At 34.9% G+C, this 16,151-nt stretch overlaps 1 protein-coding gene across 2 annotated transcripts in view; it reads right to left on the bottom strand.

Annotated features, from left to right (window-relative positions):
- Nucleotides 1-16,151, bottom strand: part of LOC149805795 (unconventional myosin-XV-like) — a 180,016-nt gene that overhangs the window by 121,959 nt on the left and 41,906 nt on the right. For both annotated transcript variants that reach the window (XM_089950497.1, XM_089950496.1), the window contains exon 13: nt 15,817-15,992. In XM_089950497.1, the coding sequence (XP_089806623.1) occupies nt 15,817-15,992 (176 nt within the window). The remainder of the gene's footprint in view (nt 1-15,816; nt 15,993-16,151) is intronic.

Raw genomic sequence — 16,151 nt, 5'->3', positions numbered from 1 at the left:
GAAAAGCTGTTTAAAGAATTTTTTTTTTTAGCAATGGTGACTATATCTGATGGCAGACTGGCATCATTCGTAAACTTTTTAAATACATTATCCTAAAATGTCAAATTTGGTTAAGTTCAGTTTAACAGTTTTTAAGAAGTAGTAATTTAGTGATTTTTCTCTTTTTTGGTATTGGTGGCCACATTTGATAGCAGATCTCCATTAGATAAAATCTGAAAGGTGTCAACACGATTTTTGAGAACTTGTAAATGTGGCTTAACATGTGCTGTAGATACAGTGGTACAGTCCATTTAGAGCATAGTGCATAACACATTATCTGGCTGAACATGTCCTGTAGATACAGTAGTACAGTCCATTTAGAGCATAGTGCATAACACATTATCTGGCTGAACATGTCCTGTAGATACAGTGGTACAGTCCATTTAGAGCATAGTGCATAACACATTATCTGGCTGAACATGTCCTGTAGATACAGTGGTACAGTCCATTTAGAGCATAGTGCATAACACATTATCTGGCTGAACATGTCCTGTAGATACAGTAGTACAGTCCATTTAGAGCATAGTGCATAACACATTATCTGGCTGAACATGTCCTGTAGATACAGTAGTACAGTCCATTTAGAGCATAGTGCATAACACATTATCTGGCTGAACATGTCCTGTAGATACAGTAGTACAGTCCATTTAGAGCATAGTGCATAACACATTATCTGGCTGAACATGTCCTGTAGATACAGTAGTACAGTCCATTTAGAGCATAGTGCATAACACATTATCTGGCTGAACATGTCCTGTAGATACAGTAGTACAGTCCATTTAGAGCATAGTGCATAACACATTATCTGGCTGAACATGTCCTGTAGATACAGTAGTACAGTCCATTTAGAACAGGTGTCAACCTATTGCATGCTTGCAAACTGTGGCAATCTACTCTTTGGAAAGGCACAAATAGGATGCCATTAATAAACATTAAAAAAGAATGGATTAAACAATAATCCTTGCTGAACACCAACCCTTACAAGGAAAATCCAACCATAACAGGTGTAATGGTGCAAAATTTTGCAGAGATAATTTCACAGTACATTCTGTCATGGTCAGAGTGACATGTAACCATTAAGACTGACATATGGGCTAGGCTCACAAAAAATTATGCCTGTGATGGATGTGATATGCTCTGTTTGGAGAACATTTTATGTATGAAAAATAACAGGATTAGACCAAAAAAATATGAAAAAGTACATTACATTTATTTATTATTTTTATAGCTTGATGGCATATGAAAATTAAAGGGAATAAAATATAATATGAAATATGGAAAGTGAATTTTAACTATAGTCCATTCGATAAAAGACAGATGAAAGAGGCCAAAGTTGAGAAAATAATCATACATTCATCTGTCTTGAATAAACAGAAAACGTGTTGGAATTGCATGCATTACTCTGGTAGGCATTGGGCATTATGAAAATTTATTTGTCTAGAATGTTATAGAAATCATTAAAATATTTCATACATTTCTTCTGATAGTAGTTAGAAGGAGTAAGGCAGCTGTTAGTACCATTTTTGAAAGTCTTTGGTATGATTTGGCTGGGGATTGAACCCATGACCTCCCACATCCAAGGTGGACGCTGTAACCACTAGGCCACCGGAGCAGTCGTTTACTGGTGTAACAGGATGGCTAAGTGAATTTGGCAAAATTTTATAACTATTTCTAAGAGAAAATGAATCAATCAAATGTCATGTTCAGTTTCATTTTATGTAATTTATTAAATTGTTATATTTTACATATGTTTTTTTTGTTGCTGTTCTATTCTATATCTCTGCACAGATCTCTGTCATTCTATCTATTAATTTCATATTTTATGTTATTGATTACTTGATCTGGGCAATAAACCATAGTCAATTATCTCCTAGATAACGATAACCATAAACCATAAGGAGGGGAGAAATTGCATCATCCCACCTCTGACAAGGGAACACAAACATTAATGATGGAACAACCTTAATGGCTGCATAAGATTTAGTGCTACCTTAAAGAATGCATATGAAGATTTTGAGCTACCTTCATGACTACATAAGAAGATTTATTGCTACCTTAATGGCTACATAAAAAGGTTTAGTGCTACCTTCATTACTGCATAAGAATATTAAGTGCTAGCTTGATTGCTACACATTAGAAGATTTAGTGCTACCTTAACTGCCACATAAGGAGGTCTAGTGCTACCTTAACAACTGCATAATTTTTTTTAGTGCTACCTATATGTATATGTGGCATTTTGTGTCAAAAACAACAAGTCAACCATTTTACAGAATTGTCATCAAAATCATAGTTTGGTCATTTTGAGATAAGAATATTGTGATCTAAACAATCAAATACCTTTATAAAATCAAAGTAAATAACACCTGTCATATTAACTGTATTCATATCATTTCACCAAGTGTCAGTGATTTCCCACTATAATTCTTGACCCCATGACCCCACCAAAAGAAACAAAAAAAGGGAGTGTGTGATGATATTTTATTCCAGTTATGAAATGAATTTGGCATGAGATTGCAGTTTCCATTGGTTAAAAAAGTAAACAAATCAGTTCAGACACACCTAAATGCATTCATTCTTTCATTCTGGAGGCACATTAAAACACATACCAATTACATCACAAGTGCAGGAGTGGTACAAGATGACAGATAGGAATGTCACATCATATTAAATGTGTTGCATATTGGTTAAGACTTACTCTAATAAAAATAATAATAATAATAATAATAATAATAATAATAATCATAATCATAACAACTGACACAATTAAAAAACAAGTTCCCTAATTCTCAACTCCACAATATAATCCTTGGGCAACAGATCACAGAGAGGAAAGTGAAGTATGGGATCATATATTCCAACTATGATCTGAACTGAAGGCATGGTTATTTAAATATAAAGTCAAACCAAAAACCAAAAAGATGTCAAACTTCTTCAAAACATTACTCAATCCCAGGATAAAACACAAGAGACAACACAGTGCTGGAGAAAGCAGAATTTTTGTTCATAAAATATTCCAAAATTTCCATGTATACAGGATGCCAATGATTTGTGTGGTCACCAGTTCAATGCAAAAACTTGTTCACAACCAAAGAAAAGGTCACTGCAAAGTTTTTACATTGTGTTTAATGCAAATCATCATCACAGTCATGGTTCTAGCATGAACACTTCAACAACAAACACAATATTTAACCCAAGTCAATGAAGCGTAAAATACGGGCCATAATGGCATTATATCTTTGAAATGAAGTGTAATGGTCATTAAGATAATGGTGTGATGTCATTAAGATAATGGTGTAATGGTCATTAAGATAGTGGTGTAATGGTCATTAAGATAGTGGTGTAATGGTCATTAAGATAATAGTGTAATGTCATTAAGATAATGGTGTAATGGTTATTAAGATAATGGTGTGATGTAATGGTCATTAAGACAGCGGTGTAATGGTCATTAAGATAGTGGTGTAATGGTCATTAAGATAATGGTGTGATGTCATTAAGATAATGGTGTAATGGTCATTAAGATAATGGTGTGATGTCTTTAAGATAATGGTGTAATGGTCATTAAGATAATGGTGTGATGTAATAAAGGTCATTAAGATAGTGGTGTAATGGTCATTAAGATAGTGGTGTAATGGTCATTAAGATAATGGTGTGATGTAATGGTCATTAAGATAGTGGTGTAATGGTCATTAAGATAGTGGTGTAATGGTCATTAAGATAATGGTGTGATGTAATGGTGATTAAGATAGTGGTGTAATGGTCATTAAGATAGTGGTGTAATGGTCATTAAGATAATGGTGTGAAGTCATTAAGATAATGGTGTAATGGTCATTAAGATAATGGTGTGCTGTAATAAAGGTCATTAAGATAGTGGTGTAATGGTCATTAAGATAATGGTGTGATGTCATTAAGATAATGGTGTAATGTCATTAAGATAATGGTGTGATGTAATAAAAGTCATTAAGGTAGTGGTGTAATGGTCATTAAGATGGTGGTGTGATGTCATTAAGATAATGGTGGTCATTAAGATAATGGTGTGATGTAATAAAGGTCATTAAGATAGTGGTGTAATGGTCATTAAGATGGTGGTGTAATGGTCATTAAGATGGTGGTGTAATGGTCATTAAGATGGTGGTGTAATGGTCATTAAGATAATGGTGTAATGGTCATAATGGTGTAATGGTCATTAAGATAATGGTGTGATGTAATGGTCATTAAGATAGTGGTGTAATGGTCATTAAGATAGTGTTGTAATGGTCATTAAGATAATGGTGTAATGGTCAATAAGATACATGTGTTCACCAATTTTCATGTTTCAAGACAGGGCAGTATAGTATGAATAAATCATGTGACCAACCTATGTGGTTATTGAGGTAAAAACAGAACTTGACCCAAGATGGTAAACTGTAAAATTTAGGTGACAATAATCTTTTGATGTATTAGTGTCATGCTAAAAAAAGTTGTAAACAATGTCAACCATTTCATTTGCAATTCAAGTATGAACAATGCTAGTGAAATTAACTTAAAACACAAATCACACATTATCCATGACAGTGACCTTGTTTGTAACGAGGGTGCAAGTATTCAATTAGATGCATTCCCTCACAAAGTTTCATGATTCTTGAGAACAGTAAGTATAGAGGGTTAAAAATAAACTGATGATGAGCTAAACACAAAATCTCAACCAAGAAAGCACATGTGCATTTAAAAAGCTTCTTTATTTCCCACCCCAGAGCACAAGTATAATAGAACCCACTCTAAACTATTAAATAGGACCTATGAGGAAGGAATAACTTGTACAGTTGTACATTACATGTGTATGGTATTACTGGTATACAAAGCATACCATGTTATTACTGGTACACTGGGCATACCATGGTATTACTGGTACACTGGGCATTCCATGGTATTACTGGTACAGTGGGCATACCATGGTATTACTGGTATACTGGCCATACCATGGTATTACTGGTATACTGGGTATACATGGAATGACTGGTATACTGGGCATACCATGGTATTACTGGTATACAAAGCATACCATGTTATTACTGGTACACTGGGCATACCATGGTATTACAGGTACACTGGGCATTCCATGGTATTACTGGTACACTGGGCATACCATGGTATTACTAGTATACTGGCCATACCATGGTATTACTGGTATACTGGGTATACATGGAATGACTGGTATACTGGGCATACCATGGTATTACTGGTATACAAAGCATACCATGTTATTACTCGTACACTGGGCATACCATGGTATTACTGGTACACTGGGCATACCATGGTATTACTGGTACAGTGGGCATACCATGGTATTACTGGCATACTGGTCATACCATGGTATTACTGGTATACTGGGTATACATGGAATGACTGGTATACTGGGCATACCATAGTATTACTGGTATACTATGCATACCATGGTATTACTGGTACAGTGGGTATACCATGGTATTACTGGCATACTGGTCATACCATGGTATTACTGGTATACTGGTCATACCATGGTATTACATGTACTGGTATACTGGTATTACTGGTATTAGTGATATACTGGGCATACCATGGTATTATTGGTATACTGGGCATACCATGGTATTACTGGTATACTGGGCATACCATGGTATTAATTGGTATACTGGGCATACCATGGCCAGTGGCATACTAAGAGCAAATGGCATCCAAGAGACTTTGAAGGCCCAAAGGGTTCTGGTGCCCCAAGACCTCTGGCACCCATGGTTTTGGTGTCACAAGACCATGGTGCCCAGGGCAACCACCCTGTTGACTGCCCTGTTTGTATGCTATTGACCAAGGCATTATTTCCTTGCGGTATTTTCCATTAGTAAGGAATATATGCAAATTCTGTAGTATTCATGTTATGAAATATATTAAAAGCATTTCTTCATTTTTCATGCTGAAATAATTCAAATAATTTCGATTGCTTTTACAAAGCAATTCTATTTGTCACAAATTAGTTTATAATTTTACAAATATAATTATATTTATGACCCTTTAATAATGCTAACATGTGTCATGTACGCCAACATGGGGGACAAATGCGGGCAAATGTAAAAAAAATATTTGGGCCAGATCCAATTTTTGTAAAGATTTCTGAGAAATACAAAAATGCCATATTTTTAGTTTTGTACTAGTGCATGTTAGCATGTTAAGTACAGTATTCCTTTGTAAGAATGGACTGCAGATCATGAGATTTTCAGGAGAGCAGTTGTTTTCCTTTTGAATTTGAAGTAAGTGTGTTGTGTGTTTACTAGCCCTCTTTGACAAATGCCTTGCCCAGGTTTTGGCATCCCATTCAAAGTTTCCCTGCCTATTACATCAATAAAGTAGCAGGTAAATTGTAGGATTTAATCAAGACTGTCTTTTTTTTATCAACACGTTCTCTAATGGCAGCACAAAGTCTTTCATAGGGTGTCAACTGTAGTATAAGCTTAATCATCCTACTTAGCGATAGTTTTAGATTACAACTTGTATCGGTTTTGGAAGAAGGTGGGTTGATTTTCTTTTGAGCTGAGATATTTTATTTACTTTTACTGCAAGATAACTATTTTTTTCTTCAAATAATATAATGGACATAATGTGGTGTTATTTCGCTATAAATCAGATCACGATGTTTTTCCAGCTATTGAGAGAATTTGTTATAGTGTCAGGAGCCTGCCTCAGGACGTTAAATTGTTGGTCACTGTGGTTTGTATTGCAAGAAGTTTAAAAATACCTTGGTAAAAAATGGTACCCAGCTCAAATGTATGTGCCCGTTATATGCGTGGAGGCTACCCCAGAAATTGTACAACAACTCTACTTGGTAAAAACAAGTTAAATAACAAGCTAAACAAATGTAAAGCAATTAATAAAACAATACTGCTAAAAGATTTGTTTCTAAAAAGACAACAACCAAATACATGTAGAAAAAATATGTATAGCCAAGTGTTTGCTGCTGCTAAAAGCTACCCAGATTTTGTGGTGCTCTACAGTTTTGTATTTTGCATAGGGTTAGAATTTTAAAGTTAAAGAATTTCCCCAGGTTTCCTCACTAGTTATACTGGCTATTAAAAACAAAGACCTTGCATATCTTATGTATTCTTCAAAGAACATTTAATTCCCTTATTTTGGTGTATGATTGATGGGTGTAATATGGGTGACAGAGTACACAGCTTGGCCTTACTCCAGATTTGCACCTTTCAAAAAACTGTTAGCTCCACTTGGTCATTTTCACTACCTGGACTTCAAACGTAAATTGTGAAAAAAAAAGAGCAAAGAACTTTTTATATTTTTGGGGAAATTCATCCATTGCACTTTCACAAGCTGGTATTGTCAAGTTGTGAAAAATTCATTTTCCCAATTTTAATAGGTACTAAAGATAGTATACTTTAGACTAATTCAGGGTGATTTTTTTAGCACAAGAGAGCAGTCATTTTAGTCAGCATTGTGCTTAGATCATGTACAATTTCCATCAGTACAATATCCAAAGAAATGTCAGCCACATTACATCAAAGTAGCTTAGAGGTATGCAAAGATTCTCTCCACTATGCACATTTCTAATGCAAACTTCACCTCACATATGTCACTCTCTCAAAAGTATACAATAACTGGTAAGCACCCCTTTTAAAAACCATTATGATGCACATTTTAAACTATAAATAGGTACCCCACCCCTCTTACAAAGCCAACACTTCTGCTGCCAAAAAATGACCTTATAAAAGTGGTGGTCTCTCATCAGGATAACAATACCATGAAAATGTACAACTTTTGTTTCTGGCAAAGTAGTCTATGATAATGGGTGACCTCATGAGACAGCCATCCTCTCAAGGTTAACTGCTGTATAATACACATGCCACAATGTCTAACAAAATTTACAACATTTGCCCATGTTCTTACTCTTGTTAGACTGTATTTATTTGACACATGGTTCACATCTCATTATAACTGACATGGTTCATGTCTTAACATAACTGACACATGGTTCACATCAATCATAACTGGCCAACAAGCAATGACCTGTCTCAGCTATCATTATCAACGTTAGTAGGGCCTAAGACCAATATGATTTCGAGGAATCAGTCAGATGGTGTGCATGCATTGTCAATGCTGGATGTGGAGCTGAGAATTCTTGCAAATCATGCACAAGATGGACCCACTGTAGTACCTATGTTCTTTAATGGACTAGACTATTATGAATATTCCATCTAAAAGTTAAAAGGGAACTGGTCAGTCTTATCAGCACTCTATAAATAGCATTGTGTAAAACCTAAACTTAGTACCATGTAATTCAGATTCAACCAAAATTCTGTCATACTAATAGGCTGTTATCAAATTCAGATCCCATCAACTCATGCCAATGTAAATGTTATGGTGCTGACATTTGAGTCAACAGGCTACATTTCCAATCAAGGGATATAACTCCAAATAATAAGTACAGCATTTATTTCTTAATAGTTTGCAACACTTTTTGGACAAATGCAATTAAAACAAATGTGACTAAAGCAAAACAAAACACATGTGGATGCATATTTGCAACTACACACAGAAAAAAAACATTTTTACAGCCATTACCGTCTTCTCATCTTGGCTGCAGAGGGGGGAATGAGTGCAAGGGAAAAGCATGGTGTTCATGTTAAAAATGATCAAACTTTCTGTTAAAGTACTGTATTAAAAATCTGCAATGGAAGAAACTAACTAGGCAATTAGGACTCTTACACAGATGACCTGACAACTGAAATGAACAAGCTGATCCTAAGTACAGTAATTTGTCAGCAATCCTGACACAACACCTTTAATATATTGTTAGGTTACGCCCATGCCCAGTGTAGACAGATGGAGCAATCAAATTTAGTGAGAGAATGATACTGTTGACTAGGTCATGCATACCCAGAATGCATTCTATCAGTGTAATGCACAATGTTCCAGAGGTCATGACCCTATAAATCTAGAGTTGATATATTAGTGCAAGTTCTATTCACGTCTCTTTGTATGTTTAACACCCTTATTTGAATGATATTAAAATGCACTGTAGTTGATCCAACTTTTGTTATTGCTTCAATACAGTATCACGAATAGTTGTTAGTTGGTTTTATGGTCACCTTGAAAAAAAAAAACTATTACCCATTTTATGCTGAGGAAATGGAAGCCATGTGCCTTTCCCAAGGACAGTACTTCAAGGCAACCAAACAAGGCCGACATTTATGGGTATCAAACCCACAATCATTTCATTACGGGTCCAATTTTCTACCAACTTTTTATCTGATCATGAATGTGAACAGCTTATTCAATCATTCAAAGCTGGGTTAACCAAATGCTTGTTTGAGCAACAGATTGAGGCAGATCAAAATTTTGTCTGTACTTTTGTTACAACTTTACAATTAGGGTTTTCTATTCACCATCAGCTGTAGCACCACTAACTACTTCCAGAGTCTGAAAATAACAAAACTGTACTTATTTTTTAATGATACTCTGACCAACTGAATTACAGTACATATAACTTCAAGTTAATTTACTAAACAAGAGGACCAAGGGGAGCTGATGTCACTCTGGACAGTTGACAGTTTCACCAAGCTGGCTTATGTAGACATAATCAATACACATTACCCATAATTTAATTTGCATTAATGATCTTTATGAAATAATCCTGTTTTATTGAAATTTGATGAGAAACCATCTCCCTAGAGGTTGCCAGTTGAGTCTGGCAGATGCAAACCACATCAACAATCTTGAAGATACTGCTGTCTATTCTAAAATCAAAATCAAATCAGAAATATTGCCTCCAGAGTAATAACAAGCAACTACTGATGGATGGATGGACACACAGATGACAGATGCATCATCAAACCAAAGGCTAACTAACAGCCTTACATTCAGGTTTCTAATAAATTCAGTGATGGAGAAAAAGAAATACCCACCCCCAAAATGTCAACTGGCAAAGTATGATTCACTTTAATTTATGATAATATTAATAATTATCAAATAGTTGGTACACATTACATAAAGTATGTGAAGTTTAATATTTTTAATATGTCAACATGCCAAAATACTACACTATGTGAATCTGATTGGTCCATATAAGCCCATGAAATTCTTGTGCAGAATTCTCATTAATGAATGGCTGTGACCATGGGAATTTTCCTTGCAATGCCTTCTGAAACCTTGATTTGTTTTAGTATTTACTATAAAAAATTTGGGTGTCATCTTTCCAATCAATTATCTTAGAGTAAATGGGGGAAAAAAGGTTACATCTGTCATAATATGGCCAACTTATCCCACAGGGGCTCGTTACTGATGAAATTTATTGCCAAGTTTCAGAAAAGCTGGAAATTATTGATTTTGTTTCAATGTTAAATCATTACCCATTTGAGATCCTTCATTTGTTGTAATATAATTCATCTTATTTAATAAGATTGCTAAATTATGGAAAAACAATGCTGTCAAATTAATGCAGCAATAACTGGTCAACCGAAATGACTGCAGTCATGAATACCGGTATCATATGATGACAGCTGGACAAGAACAGTGTACTAAAACTTTTACTTACAGTAAAGTATTGATTTATTACAGATAATTCCCTGTCATCATATATATTTTATTTTCATTCATACATGTATTTATCTATACCTATGTATTACAACCATTATATATTGGTCTGTTCTCTCCAATGACCCACTCAACTGTCATCTGTCAGTCAACTATCCTATAATACAGTTCCATCCAATCATATCCCAATTTGCATTGCTGCATAAATATGTGGCCAGAAAATAGCTTGGCTAATTGAGTAGGGCAAAAAGAGTTTTCTATACAACACATACAACTCTTCACAACTTCAACATATTTTCATGCAATTTTCATACAATGTTCACAATGTCAAAAGAAATTGTTTTAATCAATGAATAGATCTTTAAAATGTAAAGAACAGATTTTAAAGAAATAAATATGCAAATGAGTAGGGTCAAGCTAAGAAGGAAATACAAGTAAAGGGTAATTTTGCATCTCCATTTTAACTGTAGTCTGAAATACATTTTTACACCATATTTATATTCAATGAGCCCCCATTCTGTACAGTAGGGTAAAGCTAAGAATGAAATAAGAGTAATGAGTAAGTTTGCTCCTGATTTGTACAGTATGGTAAAGGTAAGAATGTAAGTAAAATTACTCTTATTACATTCTTAGCTTTACCATACTGTACAAATCGGGAGCAAACTTACTCATTACTCTTATTTCATTCTTAGCTTTACCCTTCTGTACAGAATGGGAACTCATTGAATATATATATAGTGAAAAATATATTTCAAACTACAGCTCAAATGGAGATGCAAACCAGCAGTCTAAATAAAGAATACAGTGCAAACTGTATTCAGTGACTTTCTCAAATCACAAGTCAAATGGATATTCATTGCTTCACCTTGTGTGAGTGATAATGGATACATAATGAAACAGATCAAAGAAATATTCCCCCAATTGCACTGTATACAGCCTGAAGCTAATACCTGTAAACAGTGAAGACAGTAAGATACAGTGAGATAAGCTAATGTTAAAAACAGATCTGGTAGATTACATATTTATGTATATTCTGAAGTACCTCTTTGTTGTCAACAAGTTTGAGATATTGATCAAAAAGTTAAAATAAAACCCTCCTGATGGATATAATACTGTAAGTGATCATGAATCCTTCACAAGCTGACACATCACACCCACCCCTTCTCTCCTGTTCTATATAATTGTGTTTGTGTGCAACCATACCTGCTATAAATTAAATACACATGCTCATGTTCAATGCATCAGCTGCTCAGACTTTGTCCATTATTATGTGTATTACCAACCAAATACCTAATTCATACACCTAGTAATTGAACATCTAAATGATGAAACCAGTCTTCTATATCTCCCTTTTCATCCAGTACCACCTAGCCTACCTGCAATCTTTTGACACTGCTGTGAGACAAATAGCAATAGGCAGGTAACAGAAAACAGTAACACAATACTGCACATGCAATGCATGCACATGTCATCAGCATGTGCTTTAACAGGCCTTGCTAACTAATTGGGAAAGCCACAGTTTGTGTCTGCACAAAGAACCTTTAAAAACATAACAAGGTTTGTGAGCTTACCTGTCCCATATGGTCACAGTAGCTAGGTTTGTGTGCTTAACTGTCCCATATGGTCATGGTAGATAAGTTTTTTGTGCTTACCTGTCCAATATGGCAACAGGCAACTAACGGTAATATGTGCTGCTGAATCAACATAAGTGTGGTGGTACATATATAGTAAATACCATTTTTAAAAGAATGACGTTGCCGACTGGTTGAAAATAATTACAGGACAAAATGTAATTTTTCAGATGAAGCTTGCATATGAGTAAATTGTAAAGGCTTGTACCTAAATCCAGGTAATACAGGATGTAAACAGGAAGATCTCACAAGGTTGGAACTTTTATAGTGGGCACCTACAAAGGAATTTTTGTCAAAACAAGGCATAATACCTATCATTTTCATCATTTTAAAAATGTCCTCTTGGACAAATCATTCACAAGATGTAAGCATGATTTGCTGATCTTACCAAAAAAGTAAATTAATGTGGCCAAATATTATTGTTATGGTCTGTGCATAATGAATTAGTTGTCTTTGCCCTGTAACAACTGATTCATCCAATGACCAGATAAAAATATGCATATACCCTTTCTCACACATTTTTATCTGCCAGTTTGGATATTCTGTAATGTTAGGAACAAACTGTTTGCCATGCAAGTTTGAAACACTTTTACTTACAGCACCAAATTTTAGTCACACTGATTTTCAACATGTGTATCAATAAATGCTTATTAAATTGTTTGTGTTGCTTTTCCCATTAGTGCTATAAATAACACATGTCCCCAAAAACAAGTCTATTGTTAATTCAATCACATATATGTTTGATTAGCAACTCTTGGCTTTCCAAAGTGGAACTAAATGAATGCAAAATTATTAAATTCCAGGGATGACAAACTTACAGTTTTTATACTAAAGTTTGTATAAAAATATTGCACTTTTCCTACTTGGACAAACTGGTAGATCTACCTGGACATAACCAGACCACTAAGGTATATCTACCTAGACATAACCAGACCACTAAGGTATATCTACCTAGACATAGCCAGACCACTAATGTATATCTACCTAGACATAACCACCACCAATTTATGTCTACCTGGACATAACCAGACCACTAAGGTATATCTACCTAGACATAGCCAGACCACTAAGGTATATCTACCCAGACATAACCAGACCACTAATTTTTATCTACCTGGACATAACCAGACCACTAATGTATATCTACCTAGACATAACCACACCACTAAATATGGTTGCTTGATTACTACATGCTTAGTATTGTATCTTGTTTTTGCCAACTTGGCAATTTATTTATGATAATTATTTTTCTGTTTCTCTACCATTCTGTAGACTAATACTTCATAAACTATGTTAGTCACAAGCAACCTCTCATATGAAGGTATGAAGTTAATTGTCAAGGGCCATAACTATATCCCAATGGAGTTGACAGGATTAAACTCATCAAATGCACATCTTGATCTGCAAGGCAGTGTTCATACCAAATTACATTAGAATATGTTCATTGGTTTTTGAGCTGTGCCAGTTACAGGCAACATCTGATTTTAAAGATATCACATTATTTTTCAAAATCCATGACTCTATCAGAAAAATAACTATCAGACAAGAGCCATAACTCTATAACACAAGAGCCATAACTCTATCAGACAAAAGCCATAAAAGGCACAGCTAGGTTTGTGCCACAATGTGCATACAAAACTGCATCAAAGTGTATGCTGAATAATTCTTAAGCTGGCCATGTTGGATTTCTGAGCAGCGCCATTTTCATCTAGGACCAACTCAACCTTGGGATGAATGTGCATGTGTCAAGTTTTATGGCAATTTTTCATGCAGAAGGAGAAGCAATAACAAATTTGTCTTAATGGATGGACACAGGTAGGTAGATGGACATCTGACAATGGACAATAGGCCATCCCATCTTCTGGTCTATGACCACTAACAAGAGACCCAAGCAGCCTGAGATTGTTCACAGTGTATATCCTATGGTGCTCACAGTGTATGTCCTAAAAACAATTATTTTAAGGTTTCTCTATTTTTTGTATCTTCATTCACATTTATGGCAAAAAAGAATCGTTTATTCAATACTGAAAGGCTTTTTGCTAGTATGCTTTATATCAAAGTTAAGTCCAATTATGTTGATACTTGTTTTTGAAATAATGTTATGTTTTCTATTTTTAGTAATGATATATATATGGTTCATCAGAAAGTCCTTCAAGCTAGGATGCCTTCTGTCAAATTTGGCCAAATTCTGTTGAGTGCTTTCTGTCAAATTTGGTCAAATTCTATTGAGTGCTTTCTGTCAAATTTGGTCAAATTCTATTGAGTGCTTTCTGTCAAATTTGGTCAAATTCTATTGAGTGCTTTCTGTCAAATCTGGTCAAATTCTACTGAGTGCTTTCTGTCAAATTTGGTCAAATTCTATTGAGTGCTTTCAATCAAATTTGGTCAAATTTTACTGAGTGCTTTCTGTCAAATTTGGTCAAATTCTATTGAGTGCTTTCTGTCAAATTTGGTCAAATTTTATTGAGTGCTTTCTGTCAAATCTGGTCAAATTCTGTTGAGTTCTTTCCGTAAAGACGTGTTTAAGAGTTTCATACTTTTAGTACATGTGGTTCTATTTGATAGAGAATCAGCAAAATCATACAAAAACTTGAAAGCCCGCTAGATCAGAATGCTACCTGTTAAATCTGATCAGTCATTCTGTTGAACAGTTTTTGAGAACAAAACAGCAGACTATTTCAAGGCAGATTGGCAGTATCTGTAAAACCCTTCATGCCAAGATGTTTTCTGTCAAATTTGGTCAAATTCTGTTGAGCAATTTTTGAGATGAAATCATTGATGGTTTCTTATTTTTCATAATGGTGACCATGTTTGTTGTCTGACTGACATCATCTGTATAAATTTTAGTCCCACATATTACAACAGTTTCTATTCTGTTGCATGGTTTTTGAGAAGTCCTTTAAAGTTTTTCTGATTTTAGTAATGGTGGCCATATCTGAAAGAAAATCAACCAAATTGTGCCAATCTGAAAGTTTCTTATGCTTTCTGCCAACTTTTCAAATTCTGTTATCTGGTATTTGAAAAGAATTTATTCAAATGTATTTTGTTATTTTTTGTAATGGTGGTTATTTGACGACAGATCAACATCTTTTGTACAAACTTGAAAACCTTTATGTGAGGACTCTTTCAGACACATTTGGTCAAATTGTATTGAGCAGCTTTTGAAGAGTCAATTAAAGTTTATTCTATTTTTATTAATGGGCAGTAATTTTTTATTGCAAATTAGAATATTTGTACAAAATTTTGAAAGCCCTTCAGAGCACTGGATATTATCTGCCAAGAATGATTGAAACTGAAGTTGGCTGAGTGGTTTTTGAGTAGTACTTATAATAGTACTTATTGACAGACAAGGGATGACACACATGAGGCACAATAGACAATGGGCCATATAATAAGCAGACCTGGCTAGAAGAGCTAACAATTTACAGATACCAGTAGGAGTTATGGCCAATTCTTGTAATAATAACTCATCAGGCAACATTAAAAATCCCAGATGGATCAATTAACAGAAAGAATTGCTAAGTATGGGTTTTAGTCACTTTCATCACGGTTGAAATTGAAGAAGATCATTGACATGTAACAAATAAATATCTCTTACCTTGCTAACCACATGCGTATGTGGGCCTGGATCAGGGCTGTTTGCCTGAGTGTTGTGATGAATGTCCTGCGGACTAGGAAAGCTCGGACCCTCTTCTGTATCAGAAGCACTGCCTGGTCCTGGATTTTCTTGGCTTCCTTGTCAAGGATATGCTCAAACTTCTCCTTCATGAACACCTGCCGGGAAGACAAGGGGTACACAGTGTAATTTGGAGATGCAAAATCTTGCAAGGACATATCTCTAGAATCTGTATGAGAGTGTGATAATCTATTTTGATACGCATACTGACATCTTGACTCATCCTGTGGGTCAGCGGCCTCTGCATATTGGTTTGC

Source organism: Sinohyriopsis cumingii, chromosome 2 (genome assembly GCF_028554795.1).
Source record: "Sinohyriopsis cumingii isolate HCF-2022 chromosome 2, ASM2855479v2, whole genome shotgun sequence".
Classification (NCBI taxonomy): Eukaryota; Metazoa; Mollusca; class Bivalvia; order Unionida; family Unionidae; genus Sinohyriopsis; species Sinohyriopsis cumingii.
This window is presented reverse-complemented; position numbering and strand designations above follow the sequence as displayed.